This window comes from Salvia hispanica, chromosome 3 (genome assembly GCF_023119035.1).
Source record: "Salvia hispanica cultivar TCC Black 2014 chromosome 3, UniMelb_Shisp_WGS_1.0, whole genome shotgun sequence".
Classification (NCBI taxonomy): domain Eukaryota; kingdom Viridiplantae; phylum Streptophyta; class Magnoliopsida; order Lamiales; family Lamiaceae; genus Salvia; species Salvia hispanica.
This window is the reverse complement of record NC_062967.1, coordinates 6,400,728-6,425,453: the sequence shown is the minus strand read 5'-3', so window position 1 is coordinate 6,425,453 and position 24,726 is coordinate 6,400,728. Positions and strand designations below refer to the sequence as shown.

General features: G+C 36.0%; 2 protein-coding genes across 3 annotated transcripts; one reads left to right on the top strand and one right to left on the bottom strand.

The window, feature by feature from the left end:
* The first annotated feature begins 1,249 nt into the window (after positions 1–1,249).
* Positions 1,250–8,682, top strand: LOC125210973 (kinesin-like protein KIN-UC). Its single transcript, XM_048110635.1, has 22 exons — positions 1,250–1,694; positions 2,117–2,214; positions 2,336–2,458; positions 2,696–2,878; positions 3,039–3,260; positions 3,368–3,518; positions 3,708–3,857; positions 4,258–4,346; positions 4,723–4,935; positions 5,011–5,145; positions 5,219–5,353; positions 5,559–5,738; positions 5,891–6,070; positions 6,211–6,336; positions 6,419–6,547; positions 6,744–6,879; positions 7,025–7,117; positions 7,449–7,574; positions 7,645–7,770; positions 7,862–8,005; positions 8,069–8,197; positions 8,329–8,682. The coding sequence occupies exons 1-22, from the start codon at positions 1,472–1,474 to the stop codon at positions 8,466–8,468; spliced, it is 3,231 nt and encodes a 1,076-aa protein (XP_047966592.1). The 5' UTR covers positions 1,250–1,471; the 3' UTR covers positions 8,469–8,682.
* Positions 8,683–8,771: 89 nt separating this feature from the next.
* Positions 8,772–24,340, bottom strand: LOC125210974 (exocyst complex component SEC8-like). Of its 2 annotated transcripts, none has more exons than XM_048110637.1 (27): positions 24,216–24,340; positions 23,987–24,056; positions 22,981–23,193; positions 22,034–22,207; positions 21,718–21,822; positions 20,137–20,246; positions 19,593–19,742; positions 18,748–18,910; positions 18,551–18,657; positions 17,538–17,839; positions 17,285–17,448; positions 17,081–17,196; positions 16,451–16,521; positions 15,734–15,837; positions 15,583–15,632; positions 14,509–14,609; positions 13,959–14,071; positions 13,771–13,878; positions 12,520–12,717; positions 12,325–12,410; positions 11,562–11,745; positions 11,111–11,188; positions 10,086–10,187; positions 9,912–9,986; positions 9,431–9,526; positions 9,273–9,322; positions 8,772–9,190 (listed from the first exon to the last, which is right to left on the bottom strand). In XM_048110637.1, exons 2-27 carry the CDS (start codon positions 24,026–24,028, stop codon positions 9,103–9,105), a joined length of 3,150 nt encoding a protein of 1,049 aa, XP_047966594.1. In that variant the 5' UTR covers positions 24,029–24,056; positions 24,216–24,340; the 3' UTR covers positions 8,772–9,102. The 2 variants fall into 2 exon arrangements, with proteins under 2 accessions (XP_047966594.1, XP_047966593.1); XM_048110636.1 differs by having other exon boundaries at positions 24,182–24,328.
* Positions 24,341–24,726: the final 386 nt, after the last annotated feature.

Sequence of the window (24,726 nt, the reverse complement as noted above, 5' to 3'; positions counted from 1 at the left end):
AGGTAGATAATTGATCGATTATTTAAAATTTGATAAGGGACATAATTATAGTAGTAATTATATTCAAAATTGAACAAGTGTTTGTAAGGCAACAGCCTGTGTTTCGCCGGCAACCCATGTTGCTTGTCACATGTGTACCAATTCAATAAATTGTAGCACAATAAGACAAAGTTACATAGTTACAATAATTTTCCTATGAATTTCAACTAATTTTAATCTCAAAAGCGTCACGCATCAATCAAATTATTGAGGCACACATTCAAAATTTGGTTATGAATTGTACAATTAAGAACCCTGCCAGATTTATAACTGCGGTCGAAATATTTAAATAGTTGCAAATAATATCTCCTAGGGTATAGGGGTCCAAATATCAATGAGATTGAGTATGAAATTACGAAGTTTTTGATATCTTAGTTTTCTTGACTTGTCACATTTAATTATATTGGAAAGAATATTTGGAAGCATAACATGTCGCTCTTCGTGTCTCCAACGTTTGGCTGCATTCTATACTTTTAAATTTTAAATAATTTATTTCTGACTAAGAAAAGAACAATACAGGTAATCGGAATTCCTTATTTTTTGCACCACTACAACCTTTTCTTTTTATTTAGGGATTAGTTTTATTTTCTAATTTCGATATTAGTATCATTTATCTGATAAATAATTTTAGTAATTTATATCAATAACTATAGGTCATTTAACAAAAAAAACATCTTTAACGACTACAAAAAATTGCGCATTATCTGAAAAATAATAACAACATTCCACATTAATAATAATCATACAAAAAAGTTACAAACTACCATATATTTAATGTAAAGATCTCATTATTGTATTTACAATGAGATATTCCAAGATGCTAAAAAGTAGTAAAAAATTTGGCACTTTTATTTTCTATTAATAAATACTACTTCCTCGAATTAATTGGGACAGTTATTTTGGATGCATGAATTAAGAGAGAGATTTTAAATTGAGAGAGAATCGAGAACATAGTGTGAGACAATAATAGAATAGAGTATAAAAGAGAGTTAATAGTTTGTTAAGAACAATTATTTTGAGATATTTTGAAAAGGAATACAATAATGCATTTGTTAAGCTTATAGTAGGAATATAATCTGGTAATTAAATGGAGTTGTCTTTATAGCATTGAATTGCCGCAGAAAGATAAAGAGCTTTCTTAAAGTGGATTGATAATCTGCTGACACAACTCTGAACAAACAAAAGTCCAAGAAAACGATTTCTCCTTTAAGCAATCAGATGGCAATGATATTTGAAACTCTAAGCCGGATATCATAAAAATGAAATCTTTTATAATTTTTCAAGTAATTTAGTTAGTGGGAAGAGTTGAAGCGATCGTGCCGGCCTCAATGTTGGACTTGAGCATTCAACAAACCAATTTCTCTCTCTCCCTAAAGTTGTTGTCAGCTCCATTTTGAGTTTCACATAGTGGAGGTGCTGGTGCGTGGAAAAGATGGCTTCTTTGGGGAGAACATCTCACAAGCCTGAGAGGCCCCGGCCATTGTCGTCGCCGTCTTCTGCTTCTCTGACCTCTCCTTTGAGAAATAATGGTGGAGGCGTTGCTCAGGCGCAGCCGCATTCTGTCCGCTCCAAAGCAGCGTCGTCGTCCAATTCCAGACGCTCTGTCACGCCAACGTCAAGAACTCCTCGCTCTCTCCCTCTTGATTATGACCAAGGTTTTATCTCTCTCTCTCTCTCACACACACACTAGTATGTGTATGCACACATTCAAATGTAATATATATTCACACATGTGTTTGAGGGTATGTGAATTAGAAATGTAAATGGTATGTCATGTGATTTTCTTACTATTGTTTGAATTTCGACCAAGGGAATTTTGAATTGTGGTTCATTTCAATGAGGGACAGTAATTAGACACAGTTATGAAAGACAAGATTTTGATCAGCTAAAACAGGAATTTGAAAAATGGTGAGAAATTTTAATTGGTTGTGATGTGAAAAACTGATACATTGTCAATAGAAGGTTATGTTGAGAGGTTATGTTGAGAGTGATATCAATTCTGTGATCATGATGTAAGGAGATATATAACTTGGTTGGTATGAATTCTGATGTGCCTCTTTCTCTTTCATACTATTAGAATCTGAAAGAGTGAGAGTTGCTGTCAGAATCCGACCTAAAAATGCCGAGGATCTCTCTGATGTCGATCATGCTGATTGCGTGGAACTTCAGCCTGAGGTACTGTTAGCGTATTACTAAGTCAGTGACTAGTTTTTCATTCTTTCTACTTGAATAGCTTTCATGTCTTATGCTGCAATGCAATCATGGCACCATTGATCTTTTTTTTACCATTATGCAGCTCAAAAGATTGAAGTTGAGGAAAAACAACTGGAGTTCTGAGTCTTACAGATTTGATGAATTATTAACTGAAAGTGCTTCTCAAAAGCGTGTATATGAGGCAGTAGCAAAGCCTGTCGTTGAGGTAACTTGGAAACCCGTATATTATGTACTCACGAGTTGCACTCTATAAGGAGATTTTCATTGGTTTTGGGATGATATAGCTAATTTTTGTTTCTGAGTTGATATTATAGCATGAATCTACTTGTAATTTTTTTCAAACAAAATGTATTATTGTTTGGATTAGATAAGGATAAGATACCTAAAAGCCAGGTTTTGATGATACGATAAGTTGTTAAGGTATTTGATTTGCTTCCTGCAGAGTGTGTTGGATGGATATAACGGCACAGTTATGGCTTATGGCCAGACAGGCACCGGCAAGACTTACACACTTGGCCGGATGGGAAAAGATGATGCATCGGAGCGTGGAATAATGGTTAGAGCTTTGGAGGACATATTGGCGGGAACATCAGCATCAGACACTGTGGAAGTCTCTTATTTGCAGGTAGTGAGATTCGATTTCGAAGTCGGGAACTGTTTGCTAGTTGGTTAATTCTTAAGCTTAGGATAGAGGAACGTATTTATGGAGATACTTTCGATTGTGAAAAGTAACTCAGATTTTCTTTATTTATGCTTCTTAGTTTTTCATCTGTATTTGGCAACAGTTATACATGGAGTCTATTCAAGATTTACTTGCTCCGGAAAAGACAAACATTCCGATTGTTGAGGATGCAAAGACCGGAGAAGTATCGGTGCCTGGAGCCGAAATAGTTAAAATACGGAAACTCGAGCACTTCTTGCAACTAATGCAACTTGGAGAGGCTAACCGTCATGCGGCCAATACAAAGATGAATACAGAATCTTCACGTAGCCACGCAATTCTCATGGTACAGGACAACATTGTTAGCAATATTTTAACTGGATTCTTATATAGTACGTTGTTCTGCAAATTAGTACACCCTTTGTCAATTCATTTTACTATTATCCTTTGCAGGTATATATCCGTAGATCTGCAAATGAGGACGAAGAAACTAACCAAGAAACAGGTATGGCAGCAGGTAGACAAGGCCATCATGTGTTGACTATCCGGAAAAGCAAGCTGCTGATAGTGGATCTTGCAGGATCCGAGCGAATAGGCAAATCAGGTTCGCCTTTTACAACTCGGAGTTGAATAATCAGTTCCTTCTCTTGCATCTCGTCTCCGGACTAAAAATTATTTTGTTTTTTGTCTTAACTATCATCCTTAACACTGTTTTTGGTACTCAAGTGATCATTCATTTTCACTGCGGGTTCACCACCAACCTGTTTATTTATTTGGTTTTTCCTCATTGTAGGGAGTGAAGGCCACGTACTCGAGGAGGCCAAATTCATCAATCTTTCTCTTACTTCACTTGGGAAATGCATAAATGCACTAACTGAAAATAGTCCACATATACCAATTAGAGATTCAAAACTAACAAGATTGCTTCGTGATTCATTTGGAGGTCAATAATCTCATCCTCATATGCCCTGTTATCTTTACAATATCCATGTGAGCTTTAGGCTGCCTTGTTGATTCTGGATATATAGAGATGAAACATATTTAATTTGGCATAATATAAATATATCTATGCTATTGATGTTTTTACTAAACATCTACTCTATCAACTAGAAGAATGCTGCTAGGCTCTATGCTATTGCTGTCTTCTGCTGCAAGTGATTTTGAATGATATTATGCAGCTACAAATCTATATGATAGAAGTTGTTTTTTGTCATTTTCTCATAACATTTATATTAATTTATTACTCGATAAAGCAAACAGGAAAGTTTAACTAGTATACATAAAATCGATGGGATTTCACTCTAGTATGTACAGTTTGAAATGATACAAGTTTAATGCAACAGGTTCTGCAAGAACTTCACTCATTATAACAATCGGACCATCTTCTCGTCATCATGCAGAAACTGCAAGCACTGTAATGTTTGGACAACGGGTGAGTTAGTGTATATTTCTTCTTCCTGGCCACTCAGACCATTTCTTAACTTGTGACATGTGATAACCAATATGTTGGCCTGTTTGTGGATTCCATTGTCCAGTTCAACTTTATCCGCACTTATAAACGTTAAAAATGATTGTTCAGGATGCCTTTATTTGGACCTTTCTTATCTGCATGCTAAAACTATTCTGATAAGCATTATTAGGTACACTTTTGGCACTAGAGAGCAGCAAGGATAGATTAAGAAACTATACATTGAAATGCTAGATAGTTTATTCATGCATCAAACAAACATGGAAATGATCATGCGCATAAAAGAGTGGACATGTATCTATATTGGTGTGATACCTTTTGGTGTGACTGATTTCTGCAGGCCATGAAAGTTGTAAACACAGTGAAGCTGAAAGAAGAATTTGATTACGAAAGCTTATGCAGGAAGCTGGAGACTCAAGTCGATTATCTTTCTGCAGACATTGATCGGCAACAAAGGTTGAGAGAGAACGAAACAAATGAATTGAAGAAGTTGCTAAAAGAGTTCGAAAATTCTTCTGCTGAAGCAGAAAAGAAATTTTCTGTTAGAGCTGAGGTATATGCTTCTAAAAATTCAACTTTTTCTTCGTTTTCTGTGTCATGTTTCCCTCAACAATATGTCTGGCTGCAGTTACTACAGAAGGAAAATACTCATTTAACGTCAAAAATAAAAGAACTGCTCCAAGAACTAGATAATCAGAAGGAAGAAAACAAAGTATTGATCGATGAGGTAGCTCGCTTGGCAACGAGTTTAAAGGATATTAAGGTACCAAAAGTCTAATCCTTGCAGAAATTTCAGCACCATTTTCTTGAATCTCTCTACCTGCTTTCTTATTCAGTGCTTGGAGGAGGAAAACGATCGTCTGGAACATGATTTGACTGATGCTATGAATGATCTGAAACACCAAAAAGATCAAAACATTATCTTGTGTGACAAGGTTGCACGTCTAGAGATGAATTCCCAGCACGACAAGGTACAGACATTGCTGTTATCTGTCCTTTGGCATAATGACACTAATTTTTTACAAAAACTGGTGACCACATAACATATTAGGCAATGCATATTTGATGTGTCTCTTACCTTTACTGAAAAGAAAAAGTTAAAACAAAGAAAAAAACTCCTCTCTCTATGCATAACATTTTCCAAAGATATAATGCTATTTGTTTCTCTGGTAGTAGCAAAAGCAGCTAGAGGATTCAGCATATCAGAGAATACTTGCTGATACAACCCAAATGTATGAGGAGAAAATAGCTGATTTGACTAATAAGATACAAGAAGAGAACGCTCAAAACAGTAGTGCTGAAGAAGAAATAGAGAAGCTGAAGAAGCAAGTAGCTGATTGTCATCGATTGCTTGAGGTGGATTATTACATCTTAATGAATGAATACTTTCTTGATGTTGTTACACTGTTTCACGTACAAAAATTACACAAATACACCTTCACTGCCTAGAATCATGATCTTATCAGATAAAAAAGAATCTGATATTTTGATTTGCTCCACCCTTACAGGAAAGTCAGGTCGAGAACTCCAGATATCGCAAAGCACTTGCGGACACCACGAAGATGTATGAAGAGAGAATAGAGTCATTAAATCAACGGGTTGAAGATGAACGTTTACATGCTGGCGAGCTTAAAGAAGAGTTGAATTCAACGAAAAACCTTCTTCGTGAGCATCAAAATTCATCCAAGGTAAGTGTGCATTAGATCCTTTCTGAATCTTCTATCATATCTTGTTGCCTCTCTATATCAACATGGAATTCAATATTTCCTCCTAATGATTATTAAGTTCGTTTCTTTTCATTGATCAGTTATTTCTTTTGCTATTCTAGGTTGGGGCAGAGAAAGAGATGGGTGAGCTACGAATAAGATTGCAAGAAGTGCACCAGCTGCATGAGGCAACTACCGATGAACTTAGATTATTACACATACAAAATAAGAATCTAGAATCAGAAAAGGTATTTTGGACATTCGACTTTTACCTCATCGACAATGCTAATTCACTCTAGTTACTAATACATGCTTAACAACACTTGGCAGGCGATACTTAAAAATGAACTTTGTGCAGTCAGATTAACACTTCAAGAAGAGGAAAAACTAAGAAAAGAAGCTGAAACAGAGCTAATTCACTTAATAAAGGGTGTACCAGAAAGTGAAGATGGCTTTGAGGTGAATAGGTTTCCTCTTCATAGAACTTGCAAAATTCTCAAAACTATTTCTAACTTGCTTATGAAAGAAGGGCTTAATTCCCATATGGTTTTCTTGGTTAAAGAAAAATGAGGCTTAGTTGTGGCTAAGGAGCTTTTCATGGTAGATTTGGTGGTTTTGATTTGACATTATGATTTTATACCATATTAAATTGCAGGAAAAGGTACCTTACGTGAATGAGAATATAACCAAGTCTTCAGCTTTACGCAGTCCACAAAGCTCACACAAGTCTAGCCGGTCAAGAGAAACTATCCTCAACCAAAGAAATACAATTACTAAAATATGTGAGGAAGGCAAGCTCTTGATTCCTACATCTTTTTAATCTATGTCCTGATTGTCAAGTTAATGTGCTTTTGCGACACGTCTAAAATTTATGATTATATGTTACCAATATTTCGTTTCCTTTTCTTATTACTTGAAACTTGTGTAATCACGCAGTTGGTCTCCAAAAGATAGTGTCACTGTTAGAGTCTGAAGATTTAGATGTTCAAACTCATGCAGTCAAAGTTGTTGCGAACCTTGCAGCTGAAGGTATGTAATGGAACGATTTGCTTGGCCATAAAGACCACATGTCCTTCACCTTTAAAAAATGTGCTTATTAGCAATTAGGCGTTCCGGTTGTACTCTTTAAAATGAGCATAATAAGCCCATATCTTTCTTTGAGATGTCAATTTATCTCTTATAAGCTCATGTGGTTGCCTACATGGAAGAAAGGGACTTTATTTTGACTGAGGGTGCTCAAAAACTGCTGCTAGTGAAATTTTTTGTATACTTACTATATTTTACACTTCCAGTAAATGCTTGAGTGTCTGAGCAGTGGCTTAGGATCGAGTGTCATCTCTGACTAACATTTCAATTTCAGATATCAATCAGGAAAGAATCGTACAGGAAGGTGGTTTAGATGCCTTGCTTAAGTTAGTGGAGTCGTCACAGAACACGACGATACTGAGAGTTGCTTCTGGTGCCATAGCAAATTTAGCAATGAATGGTATCCCACAACTCACTTGCTTTTCAATCAACCTCTATAACATACCTGAAGCTTCCTCTTCTGTCTTCAGAGATGAATCAAGGTTTGATAACAAATAGAGGAGGCGCTAAACTTCTAGCCACTGCAGCTTCCAGAACCGACGATCCTCAAACTCTTCGGATGGTTGCTGGGGCTATTGCAAATCTATGTGGAAATGGTAAGCTGTAACTGGTTTCTTTTCATTAGATTTTCCCACAGGCTATATTTGTTATACCTATATTTACGTTGAGGTGCCTTCTCGAATGCAGAAAAGCTGCACATGGTTTTGAAAGAAGATGGATCCATCAGAGCTCTATTAGGAATGACGAGATTGGGGAACACTGAAGTGGTTGCTCAGGTTGCGAGAGGTTTGGCTAACTTCTCCAAGTGTGAGTCGAGAAGAATCATGAAAGGTATCATAATTCACATGGTTTACTTGACTATGAATTACATTCCTCTAAACATATTTGCACCAGGACATTGGAGGGGTCGTTCGTTACTAATGGAAGATGGAGGTCTGTCGTGGTTGGTTGCCAACTTGAAGACAGCGTCTGCCTTGACCAGACGCCACTTGGAACTTGCCATTTGCCATTTAGCTCAAAATGGTAAGGGCTCCTCCATTTTTCATGCATGGTTAGACTGCAATGTTTGAGCAAGATGAGAACTGGCATTGTGTTCAACTATTTATGCACGAAAGGAATGTAACTTTGCCCCATCATGTTGGTTTTTTTTGCAGAGGACAATGCAAGGGATTTCATAAACTGTGGAGGGGTAAAGGAGTTGGTTGAGATCTCCAACGAGTCGAGCAGAGAAGACATTCGGAGCTTGGCCAAGAAGACGCTTAGGTTGAGTTCATTGTTTCGAGGGGGAGAATGATGGTGCGAAGACTTGCTTGAGCAATTTTTCAACTGGTTGATACTAGTTACGGGCTAATTACTCTGAAAGTTCTGATAAATTTGTAAATAAAATTTTGGATGATTATTTGGTATAGTATATAGCAAAGGACATATATGACGTATACATACGATCACGATTAGTGAAATATTACTCATGTTGAACACATTGTAATTGAAAACAGTATTTGTTCCAATTCTTGCAAACTAAAAAAAAATGTTCACATAATAAAACACTATCCATTTCAAGCTGTTAGATACAAATAAGCAGGGCTAACTCCATATATACTCAGATAAAATCTGCTTTGCTGCCAAACAAATCCGATGATACAAAATTGAATGTACATAAGAAGAAACAAAGACTAGAAATCATTTCATGTTTGTCTGTCTGAAAGAATCACTCACAAAATATACGTAAAATTGCCAATATATATACTAAAACTGCAGATGTGAGCTTGCAAATATTGATTCATGCTGGAAATTTTTGAAACCAGCAATGCAGATAAAGAAAGGTCGGGACCCTCCATATTCCTTCGCATCAGTTTCATCTGCAACCACAAACTTTACGAGTTCCTTGCTCAAGGTGAGAACAGTGTACAAATTTTGCAATCAAATTTTCAACTAGGCAAAATCTCTGCTAGACGATCATGAGCGTCCTCGGGAATTTCCCTGCCCGGGACAAAGACTTTCAGAAGATTCATGTACCTGCCAGCCAAAAAGTTTGGTTACAAATGATGGATAGTAGAATTGGAGATCTATGAATTTCGAACTTGTAAAGATAACTCACTCTGCAGCTGAGAAAAGGTCAACGTGCTCTTGAATAAATGCAAGCAATGCCTAAAGAAAACACAATACAAATAGTCGGCTAAACATGATTGTTTGGGGTCAAGAAGGTAGATACAGATATAAGGTAGAAATTGCAAGCAGTGGTTTCAGATAGTTTACCTCAAAGGGCATGTTTAGTAATTCGTAGTATGTCCGAACACGATCTAATCTCATTTGCACAACTTCACTATCAATTGAAGAGACAGCAGCCAAAGCCTGATGAAGCTCAGAAAAATTATCAGTTGTCCTTTCATGTTAACCCAAGTACTGTGCTTGGAACCGAATATAATCTCTCTTCCATTAACCCCACACCACCGCCTCCAACCACCACAAAAATATAGAAAGTGAAAAGGCAAAACAAGCATGCTAGCTTGAGGCATATCACTTTACTATGACACTGATATTTGTTATTGAAAATCTATTACAGCTATTCAAGTGACAGATTAACATTGAAATTTTGTTTCCCATTGCTTGAGGACTTGTTAACATTCTAGACTATGAGACTTACAAGTTCAGAATCATCTGAAGCATTTTTTTACGAGATCCTAGAAGCGAATGGAAGAGCACGAGGAATAGAGAGAGGAAGAGTGAAGACACTGACCTGTTCCAATGCAATTGAGTTACGGCAAATCTGTTGAACGCCAAAGAGGTTGATAGACTTCATCTCAGCCAAAGCCTAAGTGGGAATATTGATTTTTCTCATAAGCATAATTACGATCAGTCTTTTTCTGTGCAATTTTTCAATACTCAGTACAAATTTTAATAATGAGCAAACCTTTATAGACCAATTGGCAGCAATAGGGCATATCCCACCAAATATGTAATTCCGTTTCACATCCGCAACAAATGGTGTCATTTCCTCGTCTCGACGTGTTATCTGGGTTGCATAAATTAAAACTTCAATATGTGTACGGTTATTTTTCAAGATTAGGCCACATGACAAATAGGCCTGTTTTATTTCACAGTTTTTATGAACAGAAGCCCAAACCATGTACAGATCAAGTGACAAAAGATAAAAAAGAAAAGATACAAAAGCAAGTGTTAGGTAACCCAGTTCCTTTTGACGACTATCCCTTTAAGATTATAATCTGAAACATGATGATCAAGAACAAGGCCATAAACTTAGTAGTGTTTTTTTTCCTTAGGCAGATGAAAAATATAGTATGCTAAAGTCCATAATAAGATACTTTATGATTGGGTGGTAGGGTAGCAGAACATTTATACAGGTCTAAATTTATAAACAAACTCCGCTCATCTTAAGCAGGTCCTTGAACATTCCGGTGATTGACCAATAAGGATATCTCACAGACATCGGCAACTAAATATTGAAAACAATACACTAACTCATCTGAAGATAGTGCAATGTCTAAGACAAGAGAATCCCCATAAAAGAACTCCGTCCCAAAAAATATTTATAGAAAAGGTCAACTCTTTTGACATAAATATATAATAAATGCTACTACCTCAACCTTGTCGAAAATCCAGGAAAGTTACACAAGCCAATTAACTCAAAATAGCTTAGGTATGGAATTATGCGACTTTAGTTATACTATATTCTTTCTTTACAAGAGGATGATGTATAAGAGAAATATATGTTCTCTACAGTTATTGAAACTGCAGGGCGAATGAGATGAACATGAAGAAATGGAACACTAGGTTAGTCCAAACCAATGATTTCCCTATGAATAGACAACAAATAAGGAAGCAAAACTGCCAAGTTTCTAGGTATGCATAGTTGCATACTGGATATGGCATGTTTGAAACAATATTTAACCTAGTGTCTTAAAGATGAGATCTCACCTGGGAAGTTAATGATATAACAAAATCATCTGGCTCCTCTGCATCTTGGTCATCCAAATACTCCCTCTTTGTCATTTCCTATATCGGTTCACATTTTGCAGAAAGAGTTACTCCCTCCGTCCCACAATAACTGTCACTCTTATTGTGGGCACGGGTTCTAAGAAATGTAAAGAAAAGTTGGTTGGAAAAGTTAGTGGAATGTGGGACCCACTTTTTTATATTGGTTTTATAATAAAATGTGAGTGAAGTGAGTTAGTGGAATGTGGGACCTACTTACCATTTGTTGTAAAAATAAAGTGTGACAATTATTGTGGGACGGACCAAAATGGAAAAGAGTGACAATTATTGTGGGACGGAGGGAGTATTTTGTAAGAACAGTTTCCTCATGAAGGACTATAAAAATACATCACCTTATCAACTTTTTTGGTAAGGGAACAGAAATGTCACGTACCTGCAAATGAAAAATTGTCTCCAACTGCATCTCTATTCGAAGAACTTTAAGGCAATCAATAGCCAGTTTCCTATAGTCTTCAGCAAATGATTCAAGATCTTTTGGAGGTAAACTGCTTGTTCTAGCATGATGGGGTTCATTTTCTACCACTTGATTATAAGCTTTTGAAGATGATTTCCCTAGCCTATATGAGAAGAATAATAAATGATAAAAAAGAAAGATACAGAAGTATCCACAGGAAGCTAATTCCATCCATCCCAGTTTCTCCCGACACATTTCACTTTTGCATATACTTTCTAAACATTCCAGAATTTTTTACGATGGAAAACTAGGTCATGGACCGCAATGCAGAAAGTGCATTTAGCATTCTAAAATATTTTAGGAACATATATTAAAATAACAGATAACCACGGGTACCATTTATCCAGACATGTTATGTTAACTGACAATCCAGAAAAATCTAGTTAAAAACACATCTTTTCAATGACTAAAATTTTGAAGGTCTTGTTTTGTTAAAACTAACAATATCCACAAATGACATACATAAATGCATAACTAAAAAAGGCATTCCAGCCTCTTTCTTGAGCAAAGATTCCGTCATGATGTGATAAGTTAACCGAAGATAGCTAAAAGAATCAACCAAATCGACCATGATTCAATGGAACATGAAGCAAGTATAAGCACATGTACAGTGAGAAACAAATAACAAATGGATCACAAATCTGATAGTTAACTCGCAAGTGAAATAAATATAAAAAGTTACCTCTCAATTGAATCTGCGACATATTCCAATGAATCACTCAATGAAGCTAATAAGATAAGTTTGTTATCCTCGCGTATTAGGTTTTCCTGCAGAAATTAACCAAATGGAAAATAAGGTACAAACACCAAGATTTGCTGTGAGTCAAAATGGCTTCTACCTACATATACATCACAATATCAATAAGGGCATGAATACCTGCTTGATAGGTCTCAGATTCAGTAGTATATCACTTAGTTCCATTTCTACTCCATTTGATTCAGCATCCAAATTATTGGTTTCTAAGGTTCCATCATCTATTGAATTTGGCAAGTATGCACTTGCCGGATCAAGTCGCAAGAGATTGTCTACGTCATGTCTCCCAATAAGCATGTAACTTTGCTTCTCAAGAACGGCCTGATATTTCAACCAAATAAGAGGTTAGTATTTTAAAGTGAAAACAAATAGGAGCTGTACCCTGTAGAAGATCAAACATGAAGTATGAACCTCCATAGTACTATAGGTTAACCCTTTTCTGACAAACCTACATCATGCCAATATATCCTTCCAGTTTCCATCATTAAGACGTTCCTAAGTCATAGAACTTCAAATGGTAAATATAGAATTTCCAGGAAAAGGTTAATATAACATCTTTCAATCTCATCTTTTAAATAACTAAGGGGCTCGACAAACAGCGAGTTTTGTGTCTTGATCCGGAAATCGTCCAGCGATTGGATCATGTGCCGCCGAAATTGAGCTGCTAACCTCAGGAATCTGGGCTTTCAGCACCGATATGAAAAGTGCCAGCCGATTAATCGGCTTCGAGAATCTGCAATCACCTTCGCTCGAATTGTCAGCAATCATGTCGATTAGGGAAAACCCGATGGATTTGTTGGCTGTGGCAAAGTCGTGATGGCGGCGGGAGATGTGTGTCGCAGGTTAATGGGTTAGGAAATTGGGGGAGTTTTTGGAGTCGAGAACTGATATGGGGCTCGTAGTTTCTATATCAAGATTGGATTTTAAGAGTAACCCATTGAAGAAAGATTTAATGGGTGAGCAAGAATTCTTGGTGGGAGAGAGAAACAAGGGAGTTTGATATGCACATCGCAGGAGAAAAAAAAGAGTACAACTTTTCCAATCCTCTAAAGAACAGAACAAAAAAGAGAGAACCGTAAATTTAATTATGTTAAAATATTAATTACAACATAATTTAACCTACTACTCCGGTAAAAACGATGTTGACTGTCAATTTTTGACAGTAAGTTAAATATGGACCACATCATATTGTTTAGGACCAAAAGCTATCACATTTATTGTGTAGGAAAACAGTTAATTTGGGCAAATGTACATGACCAGTTTTGGACTTTAGACCTAAATTTGTATTAAGGAATAATCCAAGTTCTTCTAGTATTGGCTCCCAGATTCACGAAGCATACAATTCAAGTGTGATAAAGTTGCAGAAAGCCATACCTCCATATACGATGTCCGGCATCTTTCATAGGTTCTTTCCAAGAATGTCTGCACATAGTTGATTAACTCACCAGCAAACTTTGGCATAGCTTGAGCCCACATAAGCACCTAAATCAATCATGTAAAGGTTGAGAATAAATAATCACTTATTTTTCTTCTTAAATTATGGACGACGACGTGAGGAATACCTCTTTCGCTAAGCAATCTATAGCTAGCAATCCTTGTAAAACAGGTCGTCCCTTTCCAATTGATGGAGTGTACGACACAGCTGCATTAGCTCGTGGCCGGAATGCAGCTGGACCTGTATACAAGAGGGAATCCAAAATTAGTAAATTTAAGGTATGCTAATGAAATTATCAGTACATGATTAGCAAAAATAGCAAATGCACCAGAATAAATATTTAAACCAAGTCAAACAGGAAGAAGATCCAACACCCAATTTCGTAGATATTATCATATCCTTATTCACTTTTTAAAAAAATGTGAGGCTGCATTACCACAGCTTGAATGCTGTTCAGTTAGAGTCGAACAATCCCTAGAGTCATATGCAGCCACTTAGCAGGCAGCCACTAACAGACAATGCATATTGGATCTATTATATTACTACACGGATAAAATCATACTGGAACTCGATTCACATCAATCCATAATACACAAATGAGCATAAGGTGTATGGAAATAATGAAACTAAGCACATTCATCAATAACCAGGAAAAAAACAATAGTTCTTAGACTTGCTTGATATGGCTTGCTGTACGCTTTTCCGATAATCCACAAACATAGTTGGCAAAAAGTGATCCTTCACAAAGTTCTCTGTGAAGGCAAGCAATCCATCATTTCTGCAGAATTTCATTGACCGGTGGATAAATGGTCAACACGAAGATGCATTAGGAAAAGACGGATAGAAATAATAGGATCAGAAACAGAAAAGACAAACACCTTTCCAAAAAATTCACTTGTGCTGAATCATATATGACATAGATAGTGGAATTCAATAAAGGAAAAGGTTACAGGAAACAATTGATGGGAAAAATGTTTCTTAGAAGAGGACAAACCAATGGTGGGAAATAAAATTTCAAGAAATCTCATCATTTTTATAAGAGCGGTGTCTCAACTGAATATCAAGAAGAAGAAACTGTGTTATTCCGATCAACCTATGCTGTTTCAGATGAAAAGCTAAAGTACTAAATCATAAATCATTCCACTTATGTACAAATGAAAGTATCACCAGTTATGTTGTACTTTATCTTTCTTGTGGGAGGAATGCCACCTTGAAGCTGTTACTTTTTGGGAGTCCAGAACTAGACTTTCTTCTCATGATTTTCATTCAACTACATCACCATGTCCTAATCATTCCCCTAAAAAAGCCATAATCATATTGTGACTAATTGTATATATCAGTTTGCTCAACGACTAGCAGCTATCCCATGATAATCTCAATCGTAAGTACCAAAGAATGGTTCGCTAAGCAAACCGATAGGTAGAGATATCAAAGATCTCCTGACAAACATAACTGTTTTTGTGGGAACAGAAAATCTAAGACCTCCAAGGTCTGCCAACAAATACAGAAAATCCCTGATTTTTACTCAATACAACATGTCCTCAGATTTTTTATAATTTCACTTCATCTTATAAATAAGTTCATACGAGCTGATCAACGGCATGTCAATGAAATCTGGAAGGTATCAAGAGTATATTTGAGGCTTATACATGTCAAGGGGTCATTTCTAAGTTCAAATTATTTTAAGCAATTATATACATTACTGTATGCCATACGCTGTCGGTTTAGAAATTGCAGTTGAATGAGCTCACCCAAGTTGAGAGAACTTTTGAGGAAGCATTGATGTAACTTTGTCTGTGAACTGCAGAAAAAGAAAATTAAATAATGCATTTTAGCCATGAGACCCTAGAGAACAGACGAGCATTCAATTTACTTTTTCCTTTGGCTGCACTCTACCCATACCTGAACTACTGGCCTGTATACTGATGCTGCTAAGTATATCCCTTGCTCTGGTAGCACGGCTCCAGTCCCATAACCTTCTTGCACGACATTTGGTCTTCTCCATCCTTGGAAATATAATCAAGCATAAATAATTGCAAGGATCAAAGGCCCCAAGACAGATGTCATTTAATATAAATAAGTCAACAACCAGCCACTGCAATCATGCCCAAGGCCTAAAATTACAGGCAATAATGTGCGTTGTTACTTGTTAACATTGCAATTTTAAAAAACTGTGTTGAATCAGCAAATTTGGGAAAACATGGTGATTCAAAATGCAACTAACCCCTTTCTTTTGGAGGTCTGGGGATAAATTTCAGAAACTGATAATGATCCAACAACACAATATTTAAATCAGGAGGAAAAAAAGTTCATATAAAACTAGGTTCTTTAGGAAGATTCACTGCTGGTTACTTTATTTTCTTCGACAAAATGATTAATATTGTTAATGAGAGAACATGTATTTATATTACTACTTTATATGCAGATCATGATAAACTTCCAACTGATATTTCATCTTATCAAGCCATCAAAAGGTTATGCCAAATCTGACATCCTATGGGTAATCAATAAAGCACCACTTTCTGCTACCAGGGGTGAGGTATGATAAAAAAAGTCTTGAGTGGCATGCATGAAAAAAGTCAAAATAGAAACAACTGCATCAGAACATATTCCTCTTACCCTGGTTAGCAGCGGAGGTACTAGCATCAGTGAACCGGAATGCAAAAGTAAGTCCATCATCTGATCCATCCCTGTAAACAAATTGGCAGAAGATGGGGCGATTACCTTATGTTATAGACAGTTAATCAGAGTTTGAATGTATGATGAATTCAAATAGTTATCAATGGCTGATGTATATCATCTTAATGATGCATGGAAGGCTATCATTCCAGTTCCAGTGTGATAATGTCTTCCCAACCAAAGTACATTTAATTGTCAAATAGAATCTGCGGAAGAGCCATTCTAAGTTCATTATCAGATACCAATATCCTTCATCCATAACCCTTCACAACACTAATCAACGTCACCAAACTTTTCGTGCCAGCAGCAGGGAATATATATGGTAAAAGCAGAATTCCAACATCACCATCCAAATCAGTCACAGCATCAGATGCAAAATATATGCACATTATCGGGAGATGAAAATGAGCGCATTGTGGAAACAAAGAAAATAACACCAAAGCATCAGCGTAAATCACGTAGAGAATGTAGTTGACATGAAACCAAAAGTACAAGGACAGGAAAAATGATACTAAGCACATGAGCAATATGTAAGATGCACAGAAATGAAGGAACATGGCATGTCCTTGCCTCTTGTCTTTAGAAGGGTTTTTGCTGGCAAGTCTAGCTGTTTGCACAGCAGCATCTGCAGATGTAGCTTCAGGGGTTGCTCGTAGGATCTCACATATAAGTTGCTGGCACTCACTCTACAATTATATGAGAATATATTAATGAAAACATCACAACTTTTTGAATAGTGTGAGATTGAAATGCAAAAAGGGACCATTAAGCGACCTGTAGAACATTCAAGGAAAAACCAATACTGAAGCCGCCAGTATCATTAGAAGCATCAGAGTCATTACTCCAACTGACATCAGCAGTCATTGTCTTTGGTGTGTTCATATTAAGTTGCTGTGAAGATTTTGACTCGAGCAACTCTCCAACAATAACATGATTTTCTGAATAATTCTTCCACTATCAAGAATATGGAGATAACAGAGTGCAGAATTTATATAATTTTCAAAAAAAATTTATAGCAATAACATACCGAATATCCGAACAACTGTGTCCAGTACAGAATCAAGTAGGTCCCTTGCTGAAATTTGGGCTGTTCCAGAAGGAGACATTACATGAGAGACAGGGCTCACAGCTAAAGCTCCAGTTGGTGATACCCCATTTTGACGTTTGTGTTTTGCTAAGTGGTGTTCCAGCTGGTCCTTTAGATAGTGTAGACCTACGACTGTAGGCAAGGCAGTGTGGCCGAGACCAGGCCTTGGCCCACTGGCACGTCCTGCCTGTGCTTTGATCTTGGCAGTAATGATATCATGGATTGTAGAACGTAACCGTTGGCTATGACCATGGAAACATGAGAATAGAGCAGAAAATAAGTAAAGCTGACAAAGAGTACTGCTCAAACAAAAAGTGAAATTGATATGAGAATGATTGATACTTAGTAATCCTTTTGGATATGAAAATGATTGATACTGAGTAGTACACTAGTACTCCCTCCGTTCCATAGTAATAGAGTCATTTTGCCATTTTGGTACGTTCCATAGTAATAGAGTTATTTCCCTTTTTAGTAAAAGTCAACATATTTTTCCACACCTACTTTACTCTCTCTTACTTTTTTCTCTCTTCATCTCTCTACCTTTTTCATTTTCCACTTCACTCTCCCTTTACTTAACTCACCTAACACAATTTTTCTTAATCACCGTGCCGAAAAGAAACGCCTCCGTTCCTATGGAACGGAGGGAGTAATATATTACATTGATTCATATTGATAAAAATCTATCTTAAGCTACTGCTTCCTTTTGCAGGTCATGTCTCAAAAGTGTAACTGCATCATGAATAATTAGCATAGTAGAAGGGCATGAACTCCCACATACAGGGAGAAGGTTGCATATAAAACTTCTTATTTTCTTCTGGAGAAAATATGTGTAAATTTTGACTGTTTACTACAGTACCCTGAATAACATCCAGAACTATGCTGAAGCCTGAAGTTTCAAGTCTATTAAGACAAGAGTATATCCAATCCTATGGGAGCCAAACTTGATAGCATACCATATAATAGCACCAGCTGCGGAAACTTTTCCAAGCATGGAAAGACACTCAACCATAGTCTGCAAATATTTCACATGCTCAGGAGCATCACTCTTTCGCATCGCTTCCTGCATCAAATGTCATATGCAATTGAGCTTATAGGTGCAAAGAATCAAATTAAGTTCAAGAACAATTCTACTGTATGAGTAGAAGCATACGACAAATTCATCAGGAGTAGAATCTGATAGCCACACTGGAATATGACGAGAGAACATTCTTGCATCACCACCGTTAGCCTTCATTGTAGGAGTATACCCATTAGGTGCAGCATCATCATGCATATCCAAGGTGCCATCCTCATTGTGGCCATCAAATGATGAACTAACACACAGAAAGAAAGAGACAAAAAGCTCAGAAGGTCTAATTATTGAATAAATTATGATATATGACTTCTGCAAATTCAATTCAGGATCACAAACTAGAATTACTTGGATATAGTAATAAAAAGATGCATCGTCCAATAGGAATTGGAGGTATGGCATTGAACACAGAGAAAAGAGTGAGTCTTACAAACATCCAATGACATCTTACACATAAACTTTTTAGTTTGGAACTTCATCAAGGCAAGAAAGAGGATTGTATGGTTCCTGCTCGATGAATACTCATCTAGTGAAATCTAATGTACGCAAATAATCTGTTATGTGCTTCTTCATTGATTTTATGTGACAACTGAGAATGATGAACAAGAACATAAAGTCAACAAGCACAGAAAATCAATCAATGAGAGAAATGAACGAATATAAAATTTTAACTCCTAAGGGGATTAGGACTCACATCGCCTTAGCTGATAAATTTTTTTATTATCAGAAGAAAAATTCTAACTTGATGCAACATGCAAATTTAGTACTAGTATCTAAAAAAGCTCATTTCTTACCAAAAAAAAAAACTAAATTTGATTCATTTGAAAAGAGAATTATTTTACCACTTCATCCAATTTGAAAGAGAAATCAAACTGAATTCCAGGGCACAAACTAAATAATGTAATAGAAATAAGACATCTCACCCCCCATCAACTGAACTGGGCCTATACACTCCATCACCATCTCCTTTCCTGGTTCTTCGCGAGAGAGAGTGTGAATAATTCATGGAGGACGTCACAGCTGTAGCAGTTGGAATTGCATCATCACTTTCAAGCATACTTGAGACATCTGAGCTGCCACAAGGAAAGGTGGAATTAAAAATAAGATAACCCAACCATATACCAAAAAGAAAAGTAAACTTTTTAAAACAAAGCTTGCATTCCAGGTTCAGAAGCAAAACGAAAAAATGCAACAAAATAAAATGCAAACTCCCTCAAGTTGTGAAGCACATAAAGTTAACCAGAACCACAATCCTCAAAACGATTCTGGCCACGCATCATATATGATATGCTTCAAAGGCTTAAGTGATACGTTCTCAGAGGAAAGGCTCCTTAAACATGTGATGCAATATTTCATCAGCTACCACTCTTAACTTTTGCAAGCATATTAGCATAGTAAGTAAACCAAGCACAAGAAAGACTTTGCATGTCTAGAGGTTTGTAATCTATGAAGAAGATTGAGAATTACCTGTATTCACCCTTATTGTAGAGATGAGAATGTAGGTCTTCCAAAACTTTATAGAAAAAGGCTCCCCGCAGTTTTGTCAATTCTGACCGTACATCTTGAAGAGCACCCACCTAACCCAAGTAGATCATCAGCTATCAGAGACTGCCTGATTAGAGATACTGCCTATTGCTTTCAACTTGAACCAGAAGTTGAAATTTTGGAACTGGAGAACAAATTGTGGTGTTCGCCAAAAAAATAATACTCCCTCTGTCACATTCAAGATGTTCATCTTTCCTTTTTAGTTTGTCCCACTCAAGATGTCCACTTTCTATATATGGAAATAAATTTGTCTACCCTCTCTCTTTATTAAAAATCACCTTTTTCACTCTACTTTTATCACACTCAATTACTCCACCTAAAATCCCTTGCCATTCAAGAAGAATGTGGCCATCGTGAATGGTATGGAGGGAGTAAAATTGTACTTGTTAACAAAACAGTTAGGAGAAAATAAGCTTTTTGGGGCTAAATTGAAACAGAACTGTCAACTTCTGGGGACCTGAAGTAATGTGTGAAAAAGGTGTGAGGATGTATCTGGTTAAAAAAAGTTAGGACAAATTAATCAACTGGTAAAGGCTCATCTGTTTCCATTACTTAGCTTAAACAGAATATATATTTGAAGGATGAATGGTCTGTAATAGATACTAGTGACTGCGAAAATTGGATTTGGACCAAACTAAGCAAACTAAAAATTATTTAACAAACTCACATTTTTTATCCAGAAATGTAAATGTTTAGCATAAATAATAAGTCATAAGCTACAAATCTAAATCAGATACAGGATAGAAAAAGGAACCATGAATACACGAAATCTTATACTCCCTCCATCCTCAAAAAATAGACTAGTTTTACCATTTTGGGCCGTCCCTTATAATTAGACCAAGTCTAAATATAGAAAGTTTTTAAACACACCACTAATAATGTGGACCCCACAATCCACTAACACTACTTTTACTACATTTTCGCTCTTTCTCTTTACTTTTTCTCATCTCTCTCTTACTTTACTAATTACACATTAAAACCCATGTCATTTACAAGTTTGTCTATTTTTTTAGGACGGGTGGAGTATAAACCAATATCAAACAATAAAAGGCTCAACAAATAACAAGTAGGATTACTTCAGTAAGCCTGTTATAATGGGGTAGGATGTATCAACTTGACAAGATCCATATCGAATAATTACTTCTCAACACAATTTCTTTCAAATTCATTACTCCATCCGTCCCACAAGAATATGCACTTTTGGTTGGGCACGAGGTTTAATGCACAATTGGTAAAGTAAGAGAGAAGTAGAAAAAAAAAAGTAATTAAAATATTGTAAGTGGAGAATGGGTCTCACCTCATTAGAGAGAAAAGAATTTCCAAATGTAGAAGTGCATAACATTCTTGTGGACGGACTAAAAAGGAAAGAGTGCATATTCTTGTGGGACAGAGGGAGTATGATTTCTTGGGATGATTGTTGAGTTCAAGCAGAATACTCATGGGAGAAAAAAACTCAAAAAGAAACTAACAAAAGTTGCATAAAAAATAGAACAAAAAACCAACCGCTTGGAGGCCCTCTCTCTCAAGCATTAAACTTGACTGGACATGTAACTGTACTGCCGCATAAAACTGCTTTTCAGCAATAAGCTTTTCAATACGAGCTGGGACCTATATGTTTGCAGAAATAACATTAAAAGCACAAATGACTGAGTTATATGTGTTGCTTGAATGCAGAAAAAAAAAATATAACTAACATAGAAAGCTACTGGCAATATTTATAAAAATCCATGACAAAATTATAACATGAAAAAACATATTGAAAAAAGAAAATCTTTTGTGTTTCTGAATGAAACAAGATCTTTCAACGGAACAGACTGACCTTGGCTATGCCTTCAACTTGATCTAATAACGAGATTATGTGTCGCAAAGTAACTGACCGGTACCACAACTGATGCAATTGTTTATTATGGGCGCCAAGAAGTTTCTTTGCCTGGGCTAAATCAACCTTCAACTCCCCAAGGCTTTCAGCAGATTCACTGAACAACCGCAAAATCTGAAGGACGTAGATATTTACATTATAAACTTTAGGCATACCTATAAAACTAGTATATGGCTAACCATGGGCAGTAATGCCACCGAAGAGAGAAGACAAAAGAGAGAAAGACGGAAAGAAGGATGCAGCGCCTCAAATTCGATAGTGTTAGCAGCTACATTAAGTTCCATAAAAGCAGACTGCATTTCTTACATAAATTTCTTTTGCATGAAATTTTGATACTCCTTTTGTAATGGAATAAGAGTAAATCAAACTGATCTTGTAAAAGATCCCTTATAGCAATATGTCCTACAGCTTTTCATACACTTTTTCTTTTTTTCTTTTTTTTTTTTTATTTCAGGTGGGGATTAAGAACAAGAAAAAAGATCATACAGTTTTACATACTTTAAGTCAACAGAAGTAATACTTACAACATAAAAAGAACATCATCGTATACACAAATAGGCTATATGATCTAAGCTTCCTTACACTATACGACACTCAAAGATTGCTTCATAGATCCTATTTCACAATATTCTCTCTGACCTTTTTTGGCCTATTAAGGTATTTATGCATCCATAAAAGAAGTATAAATGAAAATCAAGTTAGCAAGATTACCCCATAACATGCCACCAAAAAGTAAATAATTAATTAATTAGTTAACAAAATAAAATCAAATAAAAAATAAAAAATATAGATGGAAAGTGCATAAAACAAGCTCTACCAAGCTATTAAAAACGTAGATGGAAAGTAATAGGCAGGAATGAAACCCGAAATAATAACTGTAGACAAACCTGGGAATAATTTTGAATTGCTTTGTTGAAGCCGCCATGATATGCATGAACAACTTCATCAACAACTTCTTCAATGATATCACTTTGCTCCTTTAAGACCTTCACTTCCCCTTCACCATCTTTGGATGTTAAAATGTGCACAACATGAGGTAACGAATCAAAGCGCGCTGCTGCCCAACTTTCATCTATTCTCGAAAGTTCTTCCTTTAAAAACTGTGAATACCACGGCACAATAATAAACATGACTTTCAGCAACCCAAACTTAATTTTGTAAAGCTGATGCTTCATCAATACAGCACGAGATGTCCAAAATGACAAAAACATAGAGAGAGAAACTCCAAAGAGTAGGAACTTAGGGAAAAAAGGGGACAAGCAAACTTAGAATTTTGGGTAGGGTCATTCTGCTATCTAAGACTGGAATGGATAGTAGTGTCAACACAAAGCATATGGAGTTCTGATTTTGCAATATAAATGGGAAATATCCCTCAGTAGTTCAGGGAAACATTGAACATGGAAATTAACAGCGGGGTCCCAACTACTTTAGCCATAAAAGAATCAAGTTTTTATTTAGAGACGGTATATGGTCCAAACTCGGAAAATCATAAATCACCACTACAAAGACTCACTAAAGATCAAAGTAAAACAAACATTTGAAATAAAATTAGAACCTAAAAAAAGCACATTGATCAAAATCCTCAATCAAGAGAGCGCTATCAAACTACCAAACATTTTCCACCATTTTTTCCAAATTAATCCACTTGTCTAAAGAACTAAAAGCATTTTGACCGAAAAAGGCTACCTGCGCATATGAAATGTTCATAAAAAATCAATCCAGCGCTCAATTGATGCAAATTTTACATCACTAAGAAAAGCATTAACGAAATGGCAGCTGCGCTATACTTCAACACACATAAATAAGCTAAACGTACACACGGAAAAAAAAAAAAAAAAAAAAAAAAAAAAAAAAAAAAAAAAAAAAAAAAAAAAAAAAAAAAAAAAAACTCACCGATTTGTCTTTCGGAATGGGGAGCCCGTCGAAGATTGACATCTCAATCCAATCAGCTGAATTACAACTCCTACAAAGCAGAATTATGCACAAAATTGAAGGAAACAGAATATCATATTCCAAATTGTTGAAATTAAACAAATATCGGGAGAATTAGAAGTTAGATACAACTTGGCGGTGTGTGTATACACTCACACACACGCAATCATAGAAGGGAAAACATGTTTACTGGATCTGTCAAATTATGGCTTGAAGAAAAAAATCAGATAATTGATTTAATTTCTGCAAATAAATGATTTCGGACATTTAATTCTGAGTTTTTTCAATAATTTTGATTACTGAAAACGAGTGAGCTGGAAAATGTTGATTGAATCGATTTGCGAGAGTAGGGGTATAGACGTCTATACCTCGCGTCGATGCATTGTGGTGTTGTACCAGCGTGTACTATTTTTGTTTTTTTGTTTTTTTATTTCAAATTTTGTTGCTAAAATAAAATTTCTAAATTCTACTACAATAATAAATGGAAATCAAAGTCAACATCTACAATATTTGGTCCTTTGAGTAAAAATAAGGGTAACGTAATCTCAAAATATTAATATCATCATATATCAATTTGTTGCAGAGATTAAACTTATATATGCTTTGTGTCACTAATCTAAGCTATTTCTACTATAATTCATTTGGTGATATGTTGATCATCTTAAGGAGAGAGGGGGGAGAAATGCATGTAAATTCAATAA